The following is a 20,650-nucleotide window of genomic DNA, read 5'->3' on the forward strand; positions in this document are numbered from 1 at the left end:
GCAGGTCACTCACGTCCTGTACAGAGTTGTTGTTGTTGTTCCACGGTTACGGTCTGTTTATTATTAGACAGCGTCCAAACAGGGAGATTTACTCTGTACCTAACCCCATGCTGCACCTGTCACTTTATCGAAAAGTACTAAAACCATGTGAAAAGATTTATTCCGCTATGTTTGACTCTTACACACAATTCTAGGAATACAAACATATATATTACACAGTCACTATAACTTAAGATATACAAGGGATACATTACACATATATATTCACAGCATCAATAGAAAGGAGACTTATCTGGCACCAGCTGGTGATAAATCATTGCCCAAGCTTTGGGTCCATTGCACAGAACAGCCAGTAGTTGATGTTTTCCTTCCCTTACGTTAAGGTGTGAGGGGGCGGGGGGACCAGGTGCTTTAGGCTGTTTAAAATAACCCTTCCAGCTGAGGTGACATTACCATTGCAATCTCTGACTGTTTAAAAGCCCCAGCTTGTTCCATTCTTCTGCCCTGAGAGCTGCAGCAGCCGGTCCTCAGTGCAATACTTCCACCCGGAAGAAAATATACTTTCAAATTTGCAAACCATGATCACGTCTGAATTATTTCACTGATTTTAGTGCCTTGGCAGAGGATCGCCGCTGGCCAAGGCAGCCTCTGTTTAAAAGCTTCCATTGCCTAAGGAAGGGAACAATAACACTGTGTACAGCCCAGGGCACGGTGCAGCTCCACCCCCTCCACACTCGGGCTTCAAAGTTCACAATATGGGGGGGGAGACAGATCGTCCGCTAATCACATGCAGCAGCAGAACAGAACATGAGGGCTCCAATACAAACTGAGAGTGACGCGACAGCCCAACTGCTGCATGTTACCCAGCACTCAAATCACCATGGGAACTGTGCAGTTATACAACATGGCCACTAACCGAGCCTCAGTATTACTGCAGGTCTGTAACCCAGCAGAGGGCAGTACAATCAAACCTTGGAGACTCACCCAAGGCCTGACAGGCTCCTAGGAGGATCAGCAATATCAGCAGCAGCAACACAGACTGAGAGCTGGTCTCAGCTGTGGGTGAGCTTCCAGCTCCTTGTTAGAGGAGCATTGAGGCCAGCAATTTCTACTCGCCCTGTCAAAGTGCCTCTTCAGTAAATAGGGGACAACCAGACTGTGCCAGCTCATTAAACCAGGGCTAGGAATACACGTATGGACCTGACACCAGCACAGAGGTTAAAATGCTCACAGCGAGAAAGGTCCAGCAAGTGAGCAGCAGCAGCTTGAGGACATCCACAAAACACAACACACTGGACTGCAGGACGTGGTGCAGTTCAGAGCTCTCCTCTCTCTCTCTCTCTCTTCCCGCAATCATCTAACACAACCCAGCACCAGACAGGGCACACAGCAGTCAAGTCTCGTAAGGATTCTGTGCCGGCTTTGGTCGTTCCTTCTCATCGGCCACACAGCTCCTGTTCACAGCAGCACAAGGTTTGCATCCAGGAATGTCACCTCCGTTGCGATGTGTACGCACCGGGAAAGATCAGTCTTGTTCCTCATCTGAAACCGGGTGATCGGCGAGCTGCTCTGGGTTACTGTTGTTCACAGCGTCTTCTTCCTCGTCAGTGCTGACATTGCCCGAGGTGTGGAACAACTGGATCAGCTCCCGAAATCTCTGTGAAACCTAGTTAGCAGACACACTTTTGTTAACCCGCAGGCCTGTAGAACTTGCATTTTTAACACCAACAAAAACATCCCAGGGTGCTTCACAGGTTCAATTATCCAACGGATTTTGACCCTAAGTCACATCAGGAGATATTAGGGACAGTAGGTTTCAGGAGCAAATTAAAGGAGAGGGAGATGTGGGGAGGTTGAAGGAGGGAATTCAGAGCTGAGGGCCCAGGCAGCTGAAGTACGGCTGCCAACAGTGGAGCGATGGGAATTGCTGTGGAAGAGGGCAGACGCTACCCCACACACTTACTGTCGGTGTAAGTCTTACACTCTCAAAAGTAAAACTCGATTTAATAATGCACAGAACCAATCCCCTCTCATCTGGGAGTGCAGCAACCACTGAATCCTGTGGACTATCTCAATCTGTAGCTGTCCTTGCAATCTCTAATCTGATTCCCATTCGGCACTCCGTTCAGTTTCCAGGAGGAAGGATTCTCGGTTCTGATCTCAAGCAGAGCCTCAGAATTCTGGCTGGTGTACCCTGACCCCCCCAGCCCTGGGGACACCACTGTCCCAGGTGAAGTCAGAGGGGCACACAGCCAGGTCTGTAAAGCTGGATGAACGTGCTCAGCAGCAGGTAGTGACAGACACATTAAGCATCCTTTTACCAGTTGTAGATATTGGTAACATGTTAGTCAGCGTAGAAGATTGGCTGGCTGGCAGAAAGCAGAGAACATGCATAAATGGGTCTTTGTCTGATTGGCAGAATGTGACGAGTGGAGTCCAGCAGGGGTCTGTACTGGAGCCTCAACTTTTCACAATTTACATCAATGACAAAGATGAGGGGAGCGAAGACATGGTTGCTAAATTTGCAGATGACACAAAGACAGGTAGGAACGTATGTTGTGAAGACATGAGGAGGTTGGCAGGTGGATATTGATAGGTTGAGTGAGTGGGCAAAGATCTGGCAAATGGAGTTTAATGTGAGAAAATGTGAAGTTGTTCACTTTAGCAGGAAGAATAAAAAAACACTCATTACTTGAACGGAGAACAGTTGCAGAATTCCGAGGTGCAGAGGGATCTGGGTGTTCTAGTGCATGAGTCACTAAAGGTTAGTGTGCAGGTACAGCAAGTAATTAAGAAGGCTAATGGGATGCTATCCTTTATTACGAGAGGAATTGAACATTAAAGTAAGGATGTTGTGCTTCAGTTATACAGGGCACTGGTGAGACCACATCTTGTATATTGTGTGCAGTTTTGATCTCCTTATTTAAGGAAGGATGTAAATGCGTTGGAGGCATTTCAGAGGAGGTTTACTAGATTGATACCTGGAATGAGTGGGTTGTCTGATGAGGAAAGGTTGGACAGACTGGGCTTGTCTCCACTGGGGTTTAGAAGAGTGAGGGGGTGATTTGATTGAAGTATATAAGATCTTGAATGGTCTCGACTAGATGGATGTAGAAAGGATGTTTCCTCTTGTGGGTGAGTCCAGGACTAGGGGGTACTGTTTTAAAATTAGGACTGGACCTTTTAGGACAGAGATGAGGAGAAATTTCTTCTCTCTGAGGGTCGTGCGACTTTGGAACTCTCTGCCTCTGGAGGCGGGGTTATTGAGTATTTTTAAGGCGGAGGTAGATAGATTCTTGTTAGGCAAGGGAATCAGAGGTTATCGGGGGTTAGACGGGAATGTGGAATTCAAAATACAAACAGATCAGCCATGATCTTATTGAATGGTGGAGCAGGCTCAAGGGGCCGAATGGTCTAGTCCTGTTCCTATTTCTTATGTATGCAGCCAGGCTCATTGAGGAAGTGTCTCACTCACCTCCTGGGCTGACTTGTTGAGTTGTTGTGCCACCTCACTGAAGGTTTCTTCATTGGCCCCGCTCTCACGACAGGCTGTGAGAATCGCTCGATCGGCCTCCCTGCAACACATCAAACAGCACAGTTCCTGTCACTGATACACATGCATCTGCTTCTCCCCCCTGTGACACTGCTCACAGATTCTCCCTACGGAGCTCACCAAGGGCAGGCCATCAGTGCTGGAGATGGTCCACATTCCCATTTCAATTGCACAGTTCTGGGATTGCCCCAGTTCAATTAAAGCTCCCTCTACACCGTCCCCATCAAACACTCCCAGGACAGGTACAGCACGGGGTTAGATACAGAGTAAAGCTCCCTCTACACTGTCCCCATCAAACACTCCCAGGACAGGTACAGCACGGGGTTAGATACAGAGTAAAGCTCCCTCTACACTGTCCCCATCAAACACTCCCCGGACGTGTACAGCACAGGGTTAGATACAGAGTAAAGCTCCCTCTACACTGTCCCCATCAAACACTCCCAGGACAGGCACAGCACGGGGTTAGATACAGAGTAAAGCTCCCTCTACACTGTCCCCATCAAACACTCCCAGGACGTGTACAGCACAGGGTTAGATACAGAGTAAAGCTCCCTCTACACTGTCCCCATCAAACACTTCCAGGACAGGTACAGCACAGGGTTAGATGCAGAGTAAAGCTCCCTCTATACTGACACATTTTTGAATAAGACTGCCAAATACTTGCTGAATTAGGGCATTTCCCTCATTGCTGCCATGGGTATGGTTGAGACAAAACAAACCCATTACATGATACCAGAAAGTGGTACTTCCTTCCTCCCAGCAGGCCTGGCTGGGTTTGCACTTGGATCACATCTAAGGCTGTCTTAACACACTACTCCAGCGGTTTGCAATGTTTCCCCCATCCACAGCACAGACAATGGCCAAATGGGGCAAGGCTACCCTGTTATACAGCTACCAGCGACTGAGCATCACACGGAGTGAAGCAGGTCACCTTGTTATGTAGCACGGAGACACAGAGAGAGAGAGAGAGTGAGGAGCTGGTCAGAAGGTTCTTACCGTGTCCACAGCACCACGCGCTCTCCTGTCGAACTGAGGCAGCTGTTTTTGGCACCGACCGCTGCCTGGGCCTGTCTGTACTGCTCATCTTCCTCGCCCGCGGACTCCCCTCTGCTGTCTGTCTGATGGAGGGAGCTGTCGGAGCAGGTGCCCAGAGAGGGGCTTTGTCTCCCGGACACAGCTGGGGTCTCTCGGACTGCTCCGTCCCACGCCCCCCACGGTCTTGTCGAGGGTACAGCGGCGGCAGCGTGCCCCCTTGGAGGGTGGTGGTCAGCGGTGTCCTGGCTGCTCCCGTCTCGCGAGGGTCTGTGAGCCAGTGTTAGCTGCAGGTCCACTGGCGAGAGGTCGGACAGTTTTTGACAATTCATGAAGCGGACCTGCGCTCCAGCGGTGGCGAACTTGACCGAGGCGTGGCCGGCGACGTTCCGGGACCGCTCCCTGTGGGCGAATCCAGTCACCGTGTCCGCCGTCCGGTTCTCCTCCTCCGGCCTCCTGCCTCTCCGCGCTCCCGTCTCCCAAGGTGACGTGTCCCTCTCAGGCGCCGCTCCGCCACCTGGCGCCTGCTCACCCTCGGGATGTGGGAGCGGCGGAGGAGTCTCGGCAGAGCGGGCCTGAGCTCCTGCCGCCCGCTCGGTGCTGCTTCTCCCTCGCCCAGCTCCAGCTTGGGCACCGCCGCCGCCGCCGCTCCGGGTTCCCGACACTGCCTCCGCCCGGTTTACCAGCGCCAGCCTGGTCAGTGCTGCGTCCCGTGGAGCGGTCCGCGGCCTGGGCACCTGCGCTGCTGTGTCCCCGGCCTCCCGCGGTTCACTCCCTGCCGGTGAGGGGCACCGGGGTGGGGACCCCTCCTTCACTGCGCCTCTCCTCGCTCTGTCCTCTCCCTCCGACACCTCCCGTGAAGCCGCTGTCTCCTTCGCTCGCCTCTGTCCGTGCCTGAGGCTCACCGATTCCTGTTCCTTCTCCGGGGCTCCGGTCTCTGGGGAGCTGGTGTTACAGGAGCAGCCCCCTTTCCTCCTGTTCGATTCCCGGCACCAGCCGGGAGCGGAGGGATGGGACACGGGGGACGCGCCATCAGCCAGTGCCTCCCCTGCCGGCTCGGGCTCCTCCTGCCCCTGGGTCTCGCTGCCTTCCCCCTCACTCGGGGGGCTCCAGGTCTCGTCAGTCGAACCCACAGGGGATATCGGAGCCTCGTTACCCCTTGGCAAGGCTCTGATTTCATTCTCGTCTCCCTCCTCCAAACAGCACCCATTTCCCGGGGCCTGCAGACTCCTCCATGGTTCCCCACAGGCTCTCGGAGTGTTCCTGCCTGCAAGAGGAGGACAACAGGGAGATTAGAGGTTGGCCAAGATACAATGAGGGCCTGACAGATTCGCACTAAGGTCTACAGGTCTTTTAATGTTATCGCCCCCTCTCCTGAAGGTGCTGAATCCCGCTGGCTCCAGGCACCTCCTGAAAAAGCCCAGTCAGTGTTCATGGGCTATTTCACTATGAGGGGCATCACAATCAACCCAGAACTCTTTCACATTTATGGCCACTATTGGAAGAGCAGCAGCGGGAAGTGGGGGAGGGAGTTTGCTCTGGTCTTGACCACTACCTCAAACAGATCATTTGGTTATTTATAACCTTGCTACGCACTGTTCCTATGCTTTAAAATTGTCTCTCACTGGCCCTTGGCTCTGAAGTGCTTTGAGATGTCCTGAAGGTGTGAAAGATGCTACAAGGAAAGTCCTTCAGGTCTTTTTCACCCAATGTCCACCAAAACAGGCCTTCCAGCCGGGGTCACTAGGTGACTGCCTTCCCTCCCCTCTCCCTGTCTAGCCACTCAGACCAATCCCAGCCCCTGTGCTGTGGTCAAGCTGACACAGACCATGAGGTCATCCCAGATGTGTCTGGTTCAGCACCACCATCTTCCCATTATTCTTCCTTCACTATCAATGGCTACAAGTCCAATGACCCAGAGGGGGAGGGGGGAGAGGGGGGGGAGGGGGGGTGCAGTAGTGGGGTCTATCTAATACTGAGACTCACTCCCACCCTGGGTTATGGGGGAGTTGGTTTTTACAGGGAACTGAGGCTTGGCTGTGATGCCTCCATAGCCAAAGAGTCGGCTTACTGTCTAGGCTGAGAGAGGATGAGTAAACACTTGGGTCTGATTGCTCCATGAACCTGTATCGCAACAGCAGGGTGCCCCTTCGAAACACAATATGGAAACACTGAGACACTGATGAGGGAGATTTGGAGTGGAATATGGAAATGGACTGAGGGAGGGAGGGTGACAGCTCCAGTGAGCAGGGGGCAATGTGTGAGGGCCTTCCTCCAACACTATTACCATGGCTCGCTCACCAATCAGGTCTTAGACTCTAACACAACTGATGCACTGAGCGGACACACACACACACACACATTCTCTCTCGTGCAGGCACACACTCCCTCGCTCGCTCCCATACACGTTCACTCACACATGCTCGCTCACTGGCTCCCACACATACCTGAAGCACGAGCCCCGTGAGCTGAGCTGTCCTTGCTGTTCAAACCCTGAGCTCGAGGCTCCTCCAGATATTCCTCCATGGGATCGCAGCCTTTCACCAGATCCTTCACTGCAGGCTGTGGGCTTGAAGCCTCCTGTGCCCCTGTGCTCACTGAATCTTTACCCTTCAATGTCTTAGGGTCCAGGCTCTGGGGAAAGAAGTAAACAAAGGATCATGAACAGAGCTACAGCTCAACGCACCCCAGGGAGAGTCAGTCTCCCCCAGCCCGGGGAGAGTCAGTCTCCCCCAGCCCGGGGAGAGTCAGTCTCCCCCAGCCCGGGGAGAGTCAGTCTCCCCCAGCCCGGGGAGAGTCAGTCTCCCCCAGCCCGGGGAGAGTCAGTCTCCCCCAGCCCGGGGAGAGTCAGTCTCCCCCAGCCCGGGGAGAGTCAGTCTCCCCCAGCCCGGGGAGAGTCAGTCTCCCCCAGCCCGGGGAGAGTCAGTCTCCCCCAGCCCGGGGAGAGTCAGTCTCCCCCAGCCCGGGGAGAGTCAGTCTCCCCCAGCCCGGGGAGAGTCAGTCTCCCCCAGCCCGGGGAGAGTCAGTCTCCCCCAGCCCGGGGAGAGTCAGTCTCCCCCAGCCCGGGGAGAGTCAGTCTCCCCCAGCCCGGGGAGAGTCAGTCTCCCCCAGCCCGGGGAGAGTCAGTCTCCCCCAGCCCGGGGAGAGTCAGTCTCCCCCAGCCCAGGGAGAGTCAGTCTCCCCCAGCCCAGGGTGAGTCAGTCTCCCCCAGCCCAGGGACAGTGGGTTAGAGAGTCAGTCTCCCCCAGCCCAGGGAGAGTCAGTCTCCCCCAGCCCGGGGAGAGTCAGTCTCCCCCAGCCCGGGGTGAGTCAGTCTCCCCCAGCCCAGGGAGAGTCAGTCTCCCCCAGCCCAGGGTGAGTCAGTCTCCCCCAGCCCGGGGAGAGTCAGTCTCCCCCAGCCCGGGGAGAGTCAGTCTCCCCCAGCCCGGGGAGAGTCAGTCTCCCCCAGCCCAGGGTGAGTCAATCTCCCCCAGCCCAGGGACAGTGGGTTAGAGAGTCAGTCTCCCCCAGCCCAGGGTGAGTCAGTCTCCCCCAGCCCAGGGAGTGTGGGTTAGAGAGACAGTCTCCCCCAGCCCGGGGAGTGTGGGTTAGAGAGTCAGTCTCCCCCAGCCCAGGGAGAGTGGGTTAGAGAGTCAGTCTCCCCCAGCCCAGGGACAGTGGGTTAGAGAGTCAGTCTCCCCCAGCCCGGGGAGTGTGGGTTAGAGAGTCAGTCTCCCCCAGCCCGGGGAGTGTGGGTTAGAGAGTCAGTCTCCCCCAGCCCGGGGAGTGTGGGTTAGAGAGTCAGTCTCCCCCAGCCCAGGGAGTGTGGGTTAGAGAGTCAGTCTCCCCCAGCCCAGGGAGAGTGGGTTAGAGAGTCAGTCTCCCCCAGCCCGGGGAGTGTGGGTTAGAGAGTCAGTCTCCCCCAGCCCAGGGAGTGTGGGTTAGAGAGTCAGTCTCCCCCAGCCCAGGGAGTGTGGGTTAGAGAGTCAGTCTCCCCCAGCCCAGGGAGAGTGGGTTAGAGAGTCAGTCTCCCCCAGCCCAGGGAGTGTGGGTTAGAGAGTCAGTCTCCCCCAGCCCGGGGAGTGTGGGTTAGAGAGTCAGTCTCCCCCAGCCCGGGGAGTGTGGGTTAGAGAGTCAGTCTCCCCCAGCCCGGGGAGTGTGGGTTAGAGAGTCAGTCTCCCCCAGCCCGGGGAGAGTGGGTTAGAGAGTCAGTCTCCCCCAGCCCAGGGGAGAGTCTAAGAGAGTGGGTTAGGGAGTAAGCCACCCACTCAACTTCTGTAGATTTGAGAGAATGGGTATTCTCCATTGGGAACTGTCTCCGAGATAGTGACTCGTGAACCCAGACCAACTGGTCCCTCTCTCTGAATGATCCCCATTCTCAATCAACCCCATGCCCCACTCCACTGTACGGTGAAGAGTATAGAGCCCTCGCCCTCAGTGAAGAGTACAGAGCCCTCGCCCTCAGTGAAGAGTATAGAGCCCTCGCTCTCAGTGAAGAGTACAGAGCCCTCGCCCTCAGTGAAGAGTATAGAGCCCTCGCCCTCAGTGAACAGTATAGAGCCCTCGCCCTCAGTGAAGAGTACAGAGCCCTCGCCCTCAGTGAACAGTATAGAGCCCTCGCCCTCAGTGAACAGTACAGAGCCCTCGCCCTCAGTGAACAGTATAGAGCCCTCGCCCTCAGTGAAGAGTACAGAGCCCTCGCCCTCAGTGAAGAGTATAGAGCCCTCGCCCTCAGTGAACAGTACAGAGCCCTCGCCCTCAGTGAAGAGTATAGAGCCCTCGCCCTCAGTGAAGAGTATAGAGCCCTCGCCCTCAGTGAAGAGTATAGAGCCCTCGCCCTCAGTGAAGAGTATAGAGCCCTCGCCCTCAGTGAACAGTATAGAGCCCTCGCCCTCAGTGAAGAGTACAGAGCCCTCGCCCTCAGTGAAGAGTATAGAGCCCTCGCCCTCAGTGAACAGTACAGAGCCCTCGCCCTCAGTGAAGAGTATAGAGCCCTCGCCCTCAGTGAACAGTATAGAGCCCTCGCCCTCAGTGAACAGTATAGAGCCCTCGCCCTCAGTGAACAGTATAGAGCCCTCGCCCTCAGTGAAGAGTATAGAGCCCTCGCCCTCAGTGAACAGTATAGAGCCCTTGCCCTCAGTGAACAGTATAGAGCCCTCGCCCTCAGTGAACAGTATAGAGCCCTCGCCCTCAGTGAACAGTACAGAGCCCTCGCCCTCAGTGAACAGTACAGAGCCCTCGCCCTCAGTGAAGAGTATAGAGCCCTCGCCCTCAGTGAAGAGTATAGAGCCCTCGCCCTCAGTGAAGAGTATCGAGCCCTCGCCCTCAGTGAAGAGTATCGAGCCCTCGCCCTCTGAACAGTATCGAGCCCTCGCCCTCAGTGAAGAGTATCGAGCCCTCGCCCTCAGTGAAGAGTATCGAGCCCTCGCCCTCAGTACCTTATCGTGCGTGTGCCCCTCTCTCCGCTTTTTATTTCTGGGAGGCGGTGCCATTTTCTGGACCTCCTCTTCCTCCTCGAGATCAGGCAGCACGACCTCCTCGAACCCATCGAACTGTAACACAAAGCAACCAGAGTGAAGGGCAGCCTGGGATGGTGATTCTGCAGAGGCTGAGATGACACTTAGCTTCTATTGAAACATGTGTCTTCCACCCAAAGGAACCCCTTCCCCACACACCTCACTGAGTATTACAGCTGTGGTTTATATTGGCTCATTACAGCAATGCCCAGGCTGGGATTTAATGTGTGAATGTACAGTGACCACAACAGGGACACACACACTGATCGTGGCTCCTTCCAATTGGAGATCGGAGCCTTCAGAGACACCAAGCCTGGGCTATGCTTACAGCAGGCTGTCTGCTGTCTGTCAGAGCCTCTGTACCCAGACAGGTCGATAGGGGTTAAATAGGCAGACTGGCATTGTGACCACACAAAGCTGGCACCTGTACCACTCCAAACGACATCCCATTTTTGTGCTAACTGTCTAGTTATCAGGCTGTGGGCACTGCTGAGAAGGCAGGTAATGACTGTTCATCTCAAAACAGTCGCCAAAAACGTATTCATGGACTCTCTTTGTGAACCACTGCAGTCTGTGGTACAGTGATGGACCCTGTCCCTGAGTCACTGCAGTCTGTGGTACAGTGAGAGACCCTCTCCCTGAGTCACTGCAGTCTGTGGTACAGTGACAGACCCTCTCCCTGAGTCACTGCAGTCAGTGGTACAGTGAGAGATCCTCTCCCTGAGTCACTGCAGTCTGTGGTACAGTGAGAGACCCTCTCCCTGAGTCACTGCAGTCTGTGGTACAGTGAGAGACCCTCTCCCTGAGTCACTGCAGTCTGTGGTACAGTGACAGACCCTCTCCCTGAGTCACTGCAGTCAGTGGTACAGTGAGAGATCCTCTCCCTGAGTCACTGCAGTCTGTGGTACAGTGATGGACCCTCTCCCTGAGACACTGCAGTATGTGGTACAGTGAGAGATCCTCTCCCTGAGTCACTGCAGTCTGTGGTACAGTGATGGACCCTCTCCCTGAGACACTGCAGTATGTGGTACAGTGAGAGACCCTCTCCCTGAGACACTGCAGTATGTGGTACAGTGAGAGACCCTCTCCCTGAGTCACTGCAGTATGTGGTACAGTGAGAGACCCTCTCCCTGAGCCACTGCAGTCTGTGGTACAGTGATGGACCCTCTCCCTGAGCCACTGCAGTATGTGGTACAGTGATGGACCCTCTCTGTGAACCACTGCAGTCTGTGTTACAGTGATGGACCCTCTCCCTGAGTTACTGCAGTCTCTGTTACAGTGAGAGATCCTCTCTGTGAACCACTGCAGTCTGTGGTACAGTGGTGCGCACGCAGTGTTGTTAGCTGTGGGTGGAGAGAATTCCAGGATATCGATCCAGCAACAAAGAAGGAATATTGGCCAAGTCGGAATGGTGAGAGTTGTGGGGAGATGGCGAGTAATTCATCCTACACCTAACGGGCAACTTCTATATGGTGAAGAGGCTTTTCCAGGCTGGTAGGTATGTTTCTCATCACTGAGGCCCCAGTCACTCAGATTGTGATGACAGGAATGGAGCTGGTCATCACCAGGTAATGATGCATTTGAGGGGAAGCCGGATAAACACATGAGGGAGAAAGGAATAAGAATGGTAGGGTGATGGGGTGAGATGTAGGGGGGTGGTGGGAGGAGGCTCGTGTGGAGCAGAAACATCAGCACAGAGCAGATGTGCTGTGTGTGTGCTGTAAATTCTATGTAGTAAATATGTGATGCAAATATGAACCTGTCACTTGTCAGTCCAAGTCTGGCTGTTACTCAGGGCTTGGTGTAAGCTGTTGCAGCTAGAGGAGTTGTGAATTAAGGCAAACATCGTGCAGCCACCAGTGAACAGCCCCCACCACTCCTCTTAAGATGGAAGGAAGGTCACTGATGAAGCAGCAGAACATGGTTGGACTGAGGACACGACCCTGAGGAACTCCTGCAGTGATTATCTGGAACTGATATAATTGCTCCCCAGTGACCACGATCATTTTCCTGTGTGTCAGGCGGGAGTCCGATCACTGCAGGTCCACCTTTGACCGAGGGTAGCCCTGGCTTCGATGACGTACCCAGTGGAACTCAGTCTCGATGTCGGAGGCTGTCACTCTCACCCCTCCACTGGCATTCCACTCCCATCCATTACTGGAGCAAGGCTGCGATGGGGATTAGTGAACTCACCCTGGGTATGGTGGGGGCTCGAAGCTGGGCGAGGAATGGAGGAGGCAATACATTTGCTGACTGCCATCATTAGTCAACAATTAATTCAACAGATTTATTGCAAAAAGATTGTAAATTGGTATTATTTCTCTGCTCCTTAACTCAGTTGATCAGTCACAACATGGGGCAGGGGGTATCTATCCTCCGATACCCCCCGGTCCATTGTGCGTTTGGGGAGGGGACACTCCCTGTTTGTTAACCCCCAGCTCTACCCCACACCCCCGAAGAGATATCCTCAAAGGGCCCCCTGGACCTGTCAGGAGGCTGGGTGCAGCCTCTTTGCTCCAACTCCTCACCTCATATTCCTTGTCCTCAGTCCAATTCACCTCTTCAAAGTCACTCATTCTGCTGGTTGGTGGCCGCAGGTTGTCAAAGAACAGGGAGAACTCGTCCTGGAGGTGGTGATGGCCCTTCAGCAGCTGCCACACCTGCACCTTCAGCTTTACATGCGCAGGGAAGAAGGAAGTGGTCAGGGGACAGGACAGAGGAAAGGAGGCAGAGAGAGAAATAGAGGGAGAAAAGAATCTTTTCAATCAGCCATTTTAAGAAGGAAATGGTGAGCAGTGTGATATTAATTTACAAAGCACAAACTGACCCAGCAAACACTCCCAGGACAGGTACAGCACGGGGTTAGATACAGAGTAAAGCTCCCTCTACACTGTCCCCATTTAACACTCCCAGGACAGGTTCAGCACGGGGTTAGATACAGAGTAAAGCTCCCTCTACACTGTCCCCATCAAACACTCCCAGGACAGGTACAGCACGGGGTTAGATACAGAGTAAAGCTCCCTCTACACTGTCCCCATCAAACACTCCCAGGGCAGGTACAGCACGGGGTTAGATACAGAGTAAAGCTCCCTCTACACTGTCCCCATCAAACACTCCCAGGACAGGTACAGCATGGGGTTAGATACAGAGTAAAGCTCCCTCTACACTGTCCCCATCAAACACTCCCAGGACAGGTACAGCACGGGGTTAGATACAGAGTAAAGCTCCCTCTACACTGTCCCCATCAAACACTCCCAGGACAGGTACAGCACGGGGTTAGATACAGAGTAAAGCTCCCTCTACACTGTCCCCATCAAACACTCCCAGGACAGGTACAGCACGGGGTTAGATACAGAGTAAAGCTCCCTCTACACTGTCCACATCAAACACTCCCAGGACAGGTACAGCACGGGGTTAGATACAGAGTAAAGCTCCCTCTACACTGTCCCCATCAAACACTCCCAGGACAGGTACAGCACGGGGTTAGATACAGAGTAAAGCTCCCTCTACACTGTCCCCATCAAACACTCCCAGGGTAGGTACAGCACAGGGTTAGATACAGAGTAAAGCTCCCTCTACATGTCCCCATCAAACACTCCCAGGACAGGTACAGCACGGGGTTCGATACAGAGTAAAGCTCCCTCCACACTGTCCCCATCAAACACTCCCAGGGCAGGTACAGCACGGGGTTAGATACAGAGTAAAGCTCCCTCTACACTGTCCCCAGCCAACACTCCCAGGACAGGTACAACACGGGGTTAGATACAGAGTAAAGCTCCCTCTACACTGTCCCCATCAAACACTCCCAGGGCAGGTACAACACAGGGTTAGATACAGAGTAAAGCTCCCTCTACACTGTCCCCATCAAACACTCCCAGGACAGGTACAGCACAGGGTTAGATACAGAGTAAAGCTCCCTCTACACTGTCCCCATCAAACACTCCCAGGACAGGTACAGCACGGGGTTAGATACAGAGTAAAGCTCCCTCTACACTGTCCCCATCAAACACTCCCAGGACAGGTACAGCACAGGGTTAGATACAGAGTAAAGCTCCCTCTACACTGTTTCTATCAAACAGTCCCAGGGCAGGTACAGCACAGGGTTAGATACAGAGTAAAGCTCCCTCTACACTGTCCCCATCAAACACTCCCAGGACAGGTACAGCACAGGGTTAGATACAGAGTAAAGCTCCCTCTACACTGTTTCTATCAAACAGTCCCAGGGCAGGTACAGCACAGGGTTAGATACAGAATAAAGCTCCCTCTACACTGTCCCCATCAAACACTCCCAATACAGGTACAGCACGGGGTTAGATACAGGGTAAAGCCCCCTCCACACTGTCCCCAACAAACACTCCCAGGACAGGTACAGCACGGGGTTAGATACAGAGTAAAGCTCCCTCTACACTGCCCCCATCAAACACTCCCAGGACAGGTACAGCACGGGGTCGGATACAGAGTAAAGCTCCCTCCACACCGCCCTACCATTGTGCTTTAACAGGAAGAGAAAAATGTCCCTTCACTGTTCCTGTGCAAAGTCTCCGTATCCCAAAGCATATGTGGCATTAAAGAGGCCATTGATTAAAAGTCTAGAGAGAGCAGGAACCTTCCCCAGCCTTGCAGTTTCCTCTGCCCTCCTAAAGCTGATATCTCTCCCTACCTTGGCTCACCACTATAACAGACCATTGCTGTCTGTGAGTCGACAGCGAGAGTGCTGATGACCTACTGAAACCTGCCAGGCAGACAAGGCACCTCAGCTGCTCCGAAGGGGAGAGTAGCAGCCGCTGAGCCCTGCTCCCCACCTCACCTCGGCTATGTCCGGTGGAGAGCACACCATGCAGCTCTGCAGGGCCTTGATAATCTTCTGGTAATGGGACGGGTTCTCAGCAAAGCAGATCTCCAGCTGGCGAAGGAACTTGCGGCTCTTGTCGAAAGCCTGCTGCTCTTGGAACTGAAGGAAGAAGACACGGTCTCTCACACACAGACACCCAACTGAGACGCAGCAAGCGAACGGACACGTGCACAGAGCAAGCCTGGACCTTTCCCCACGCGGAGAGGGGGCTTGGGGTGACGGGCCGGAGAAGTCACGCCAAGGTGGCTACCCCTCGTCCGATAACTCCAGGGTAGAGTGACGTCATGGCTCTGTAACCGGGCAATGAACCCAGCAGCTCAGATCTAATAACCCAGAGAACACAGGGCAGGGCAGCAGAGTGGAGTTGAGGTAGAAGATTAGCCATTGTTTTACCAAATGGAGAACAGCCTTGAGGGGCCGAATGGCCTACTCCTGCTTCTATATTCTGATTGAGGTCAATGGGGGGGGCGGGGGGTGCATTTTGAATTCAGCTTAAAGAACCTAGACATAAAATTCTTGAAGCTGGTGGATTGTTAGAAAAAACCCATGAGTTCATTAATATCCCTTTAGGAGGGGAAGAGAGAGTCAGAACAGGATATTGTGATTAATTACTTGCTCTGAGCTCACGAGATCGACCCTGAGAGACACAGCAACTACACCACAGCCCCTCCCTCACCACACTGACTCCAAGGGGAGGGATCGCAGTGTCAAATTAACGATCTCTATACAAGTGAGATGGACTCCCCAGGCAGAATGAAGGCTGAAGCTGGATAAACCCCAGAGATAAGACGGGACTTGCCCAAGGCCGGAGAGGAGATTTAAAATACAGTCATTCTGAGGGGATGACTGGATGCTGGGGAGGTCCCAGCAGACTGGAAACAGGCTCAGGGTGGCCCAGTTCAAAAAGGGTGGCAGGCGTCGACCCTTTAGCCTCATCGTGAGGTGAATAAACCGGGCCGCTTCAGGCGATCTCTCCTAACAGCACGGTGGGTGTACCTACACCACAGGGGACTGCAGCGGCTCAAGAAGGCAGCTCACCCACCACCTTCTCAAGGGGCGACGAGGGATGGGCAATAAATGCTGGGCCCAGCCAGTGACGCCCACATCCCGTGAATGAATAGAAAACCATTTTAAATATTAAGCTGATGGGTTTATAAAAGGTTAACAGAGTATTGGAAATAAGCTATGCGAAAGATAGAGGGATATCAGAAAGAGCAGAGTGAACTGAGATAGATAGGTTCTCGATTGGTAAGGGGATCAAAGGTTACGGGGAGAATGGGGTTGAGAAACCTATCAGCCATGATTGAATGGCGGAGCAGACTCGATGGGCCGAATGGCCTCATTTCTGCTCCTATGTCTTATGGAACTGTGTTTCGGCATTGAGTTGAGGACCCTTGATTACAAGGTGGTAAACAGGTAAAGAAGTCTCGTTACCTCCTGAGAGAATGGTAGATGCCGCTCGGAAGTTATGCTCCCCTGACGTAGAGACATACTTTATTGTGTAGCCACAGCTGCCCTTGTACAAGGACCAAATGGTCACAGTAAAAGGCAGCTGGGTGGGTGGGTGGGTGGGCTGCTCGAGAGTTTGAACATAAGCAGCTCGAGGCTCCGTGTGATCAGATGATGGGGTTTGGGCTGCGAGTCTGCGATTGCCTCATGGATTTGCTGGTTTCTCATCCACAGCGGAGGGATAATAATAAAGCGTCCATGTGATCCTGCAGCCGGTCAGTCCACGTTAGCGTTTATAAATGTTATGCTGAGCTCTGCAGTCGAGGGAAAGAACTAACTGAGCTGGCAACAAACTGCGTATGTGATTACATCGACCTATCCGGTCCACTGTCCCCACAGGGGTTACCTCCAGATATCCAGTCTTACTTCCATTGCACCCGAAATAATGCAGTTGTCAGGCATAGCAGGAGTCGCCTGGTACAGCAAAACTACTTCAGTTTGGACCCTGTGAGGAAGGCTCAGCCCATGTGGACTGTCATGACAATGCTGCATGGATTTCGGCAAAGTTCCACACAAACGGCTTTTAATTATCACTCAAAAGCTGTGGGGAGCCAGGATAGACCCAGAGTAGGTGAGGGATTGGTGAAATGGGGGAAAGAGGGTAATTATTAGATGGGCCATAGTCAGGGTAAGAAGGCAAGTGCCCTCTCATTGTAACCATACTCTGACTTCAGAAATTCATTCCTTACTCTCTTACCCCAGTGATCCCACAAATAGGAGCTGGAGACTGCTCAGCACCACCACGCCCTCGCCCCCAGGCCTGTTCTGCTGTTCGATTGGATCGTGGCTGATCTCCACCACAGCTCCATTCACTCTGTAACCCTTCATAACCTAATCCAGAAAATCTATTCATTTCCGCTTTTAACATTTTTGATTGGCCTCAAAAATCTTTCCGGGGGTGTCGGGGGTGGTGGGAAGAGGGTTCCAGAGTTCCAGGTGTCCACTACCCGTGATGTGTGCAGATTTTCCTGCTTTTACCCCGAACTCCGACATTAACCCATCGCCTCCCTCGGTCTGGACTCTCCCATTTTAACACCTCAGTAGGTCATTGCTTAACCTTCTTAATCTGAGGCAACCAAAGTCAGGCCCCGTCCTCAAACTGTAAGCCTTTCAGTGAATCTGCACTGCTCCCTCCTCCAGGGCCATTACTCCCTTCCTGAGGTGTGAGGTGGTGGTGGGGGGGAAGAGGTCCCAGAGCACAATTACTGCAGCCAACGTCGTGATGGCTGAGATGGGGGAAAATTCCCCCCGGCTTCCCATTTTACTTTGATTGTGTGTTCCCTGGGATGTGAAGAGTTTCCCAGTCTCAGCTCCACCCCCCCTCCCACCCTCACCAAGGCGATAATCTCACCAGTCCACACTGCAGGGCCTGCTCAGGGAGAAGAAAGGCCGCAAAGTCCTTCAGCAACTGGGGCCAGTCCTGGATGATATCGCACAGGTCTCCATACAGGTCGACGGCCGTGCGCTGGTCAGGGTTGGTCTCAAAGTCGTACAATATCCTCAGGAACTCCTCATACTTGCCAGGAACGTCCTGCAAAGCCTCTCGCACCTCAGGAGATAAAGGAGACAGGATCAGGCAGCGGGCCCAGTGATCGAACCAATTCAACTCCCACATTCTGATAGCCAGAGCTGAGCTGGACAGCTGGGGAGGGGGGGTGGGTAGAGACCCAGCAGCCAGCGTACCCCACCAGCTTTTAACAATGAGCCTAATTCACACAGACCAGCTAAAGAAAACTTATAGAAATAAATATAAGAAACATCCCTGTGGTACAAAATGTGACCAATTCATCATTCATCACAGCCCCCGCGCCCTCTCACCTCTCCTCGGGTACGTCCTCTCACCCTCCCTCGGGTCCGCCCGCTCACCTCTCCTCGGGTACGTCCTCTCACCCTCCCTCGGGTACGCCCACTCACCTCTCCTCGGGTCCACCCTCTCACCTCTCCTCGGGTCCGCCCGCTCACCTCTCCTCGGGTACGCCCGCTCACCTCTCCTCGGGTACGTCCTCTCACCCTCCCTCGGGTCCGCCCGCTCACCTCTCCTCGGGTCCGCCCGCTCACCTCTCCTCGGGTCCGCCCGCTCACCTCTCCTCGGGTCCGCCCGCTCACCTCTCCTCGGGTACGCCCGCTCACCCTCCCTCGGGTACGCCCGCTCACCTCTCCTCGGGTACGTCCTCTCACCCTCCCTCGGGTACGTCCTCTCACCCTCCCTCGGGTACGTCCTCTCACCCTCCCTCGGGTCCGCCCGCTCACCTCTCCTCGGGTACGTCCTCTCACCCTCCCTCGGGTCCGCCCGCTCACCTCTCCTCGGGTACGTCCTCTCACCTCTCCTCGGGTACGTCCTCTCACCCTCCCTCGGGTCCGCCCGCTCACCTCTCCTCGGGTACGTCCTCTCACCCTCCCTCGGGTCCGCCCGCTCACCTTGCTCAGGTACGCCCGCTCACCTCTCCTCGGGTCCGCCCGCTCACCTCTCCTCGGGTACGTCCTCTCACCCTCCCTCGGGTCCGCCCGCTCACCTCTCCTCGGGTCCGCCCGCTCACCTCTCCTCGGGTACGTCCTCTCACCCTCCCTCGGGTACGCCCGCTCACCTCTCCTCGGGTACGTCCTCTCACCCTCCCTCGGGTCCGCCCGCTCACCTTGCTCAGGTACGCCCGCTCACCTCTCCTCGGGTACGCCCGCTCACCTCTCCTCGGGTACGTCCTCTCACCCTCCCTCGGGTCCGCCCGCTCACCTTGCTCAGGTGCCCCCGCTCACCTCTCCTAGGGTATGCCCGCTCACCTCTCCTCGGGTACGCCCGCTCACCTCTCCTCGGGTACGCCCGCTCACCTCGCTCAGGTACGCCCGCTCACCTCGCTCAGGTACACCCGCTCAGGTACACCCACTCAGGTACACCCACTCACCTCGCTCAGGTACACCCGCTCAGGTACGCCCGCTCACCTCGCTCAGGTACACCCACTCACCTCGCTCAGGTACGCCCGCTCACCTCGCTCAGGTACGCCCGCTCACCTCGCTCAGGTACGCCCGCTCACCTCGCTCAGGTACGCCTGCTCACCTTGCTCAGGTATGCCTGTGCAAACGCCATGTCCTTCTGCTCCCGGAGTGGGTCGTTGTTGAGAATGTCTTCGTCGTAAAGCAGTAAGAGTTTGGAAGTATCTTTACTGATTCGCCTCCTCCCACGTTTTGCCCGGGACCGACACGAGGCCTTGCCTTTTCCCGACAGCTTCCGAACTTCACCTGGAAACGGGAGAAAGGCACAAAATCCTGTCAGGAATCTCATTCGGATCGGACTCAGGGTTCTGTACATTCTAAAAGGGCAACAGGCATGTGTGGGACCCCCCGGCTAGCATGGTCCTCAACCCTCTGGAATTTAGGCTGCTATTCATTTACAAAGTGTTCCCCCACTCCCATTTCCCAGCTCTTTCCTGAAAACCAGTCAGGATGCTGTGTGTCAGATAAGGCAGCGTGTGTAAACTATCCCCAGCTCTTCACATCTCCTCACAGCAACACAGATCAGATCAACGGTCAGGTGTGGGTGCAGTGGTGGGGAGTGATGCTAATGTGAGTCACACTATTTCACAGCACTGACACTAGTGATCCCACTCTGAACCATCTGGAAGCCAAAATATCAAAGAAAACATCTACAGGAGGGAGAGAGAGAGAGACAGAGACAGACCACGGGACGAGAGAGAGAGAGAGAGAGGGACAAGGGAGGGAGGGAGGGAGATCACAGGACAAGGGGGGAGAGAGAGACATACACACACACCCCAGAACAGAGAGAGAGGGAAGGAGGGGGAGGAAGTGGAAGAGAATGCAACTGATGGAGAACAAAACAGACCAAGAGAGAAAAGTGGCTCACAAGGAGAAAGAGACAGACACCACGGGACAAGTGAAAAGAGAGAGAGGGAGAAGGAGAGATTCAGAGCGAGGGAAAGAGAGAGAACCACAGAAGAGAACAAGGAGGATGAAATGAGGGCGCGGCTGAAGTATAGAGGAGAGAAAATTAAGATGTTAAGCAAAAGGAAAGGCAGAGGTCAACACGTCTATAAAGATCCCATCCCAGTGAGAGTCTGTTTAAATGGTACTGCCTGTGTGTGGGGAAACCTCCTCCAGGGTGTATAACTGGTGGGTGGGGGAGGGGGGCAGCGGACAGGATTCCCTCGAACTGGGGGCAGGTCAAACAGACGACAGCCACATTCCAGTCGCTTACCTACT

At 54.4% G+C, this 20,650-nt stretch overlaps 1 protein-coding gene across 3 annotated transcripts in view; it reads right to left on the reverse strand.

Annotated features, from left to right (window-relative positions):
- Positions 1–143: 143 nt before the first annotated feature.
- Positions 144–20,650, reverse strand: part of gon4lb (gon-4 like b) — a 74,840-nt gene continuing 54,333 nt past the window's right edge. Inside the window, exons 23-31 of one of the 3 annotated variants that reach the window (XM_078534110.1) lie at positions 19,491–19,672; positions 17,793–17,990; positions 14,888–15,031; positions 12,609–12,752; positions 10,003–10,116; positions 7,033–7,219; positions 4,550–5,852; positions 3,476–3,575; positions 144–1,666 (exon numbers count right to left, since the gene is read on the reverse strand). In XM_078534110.1, the coding sequence (XP_078390236.1) occupies positions 1,526–1,666; positions 3,476–3,575; positions 4,550–5,852; positions 7,033–7,219; positions 10,003–10,116; positions 12,609–12,752; positions 14,888–15,031; positions 17,793–17,990; positions 19,491–19,672 (2,513 nt within the window). In that variant the 3' untranslated portion in view covers positions 144–1,525. The remainder of the gene's footprint in view (positions 1,667–3,475; positions 3,576–4,549; positions 5,853–7,032; positions 7,220–10,002; positions 10,117–12,608; positions 12,753–14,887; positions 15,032–17,792; positions 17,991–19,490; positions 19,673–20,650) is intronic. The other 2 variants (XM_078534111.1, XM_078534112.1) reach the window with 2 other exon arrangements.

The sequence above is a fragment of the Cetorhinus maximus genome, chromosome 36 (assembly GCF_964194155.1).
Source record: "Cetorhinus maximus chromosome 36, sCetMax3.hap1.1, whole genome shotgun sequence".
In the NCBI taxonomy this organism is placed as follows: domain Eukaryota; kingdom Metazoa; phylum Chordata; class Chondrichthyes; order Lamniformes; family Cetorhinidae; genus Cetorhinus; species Cetorhinus maximus.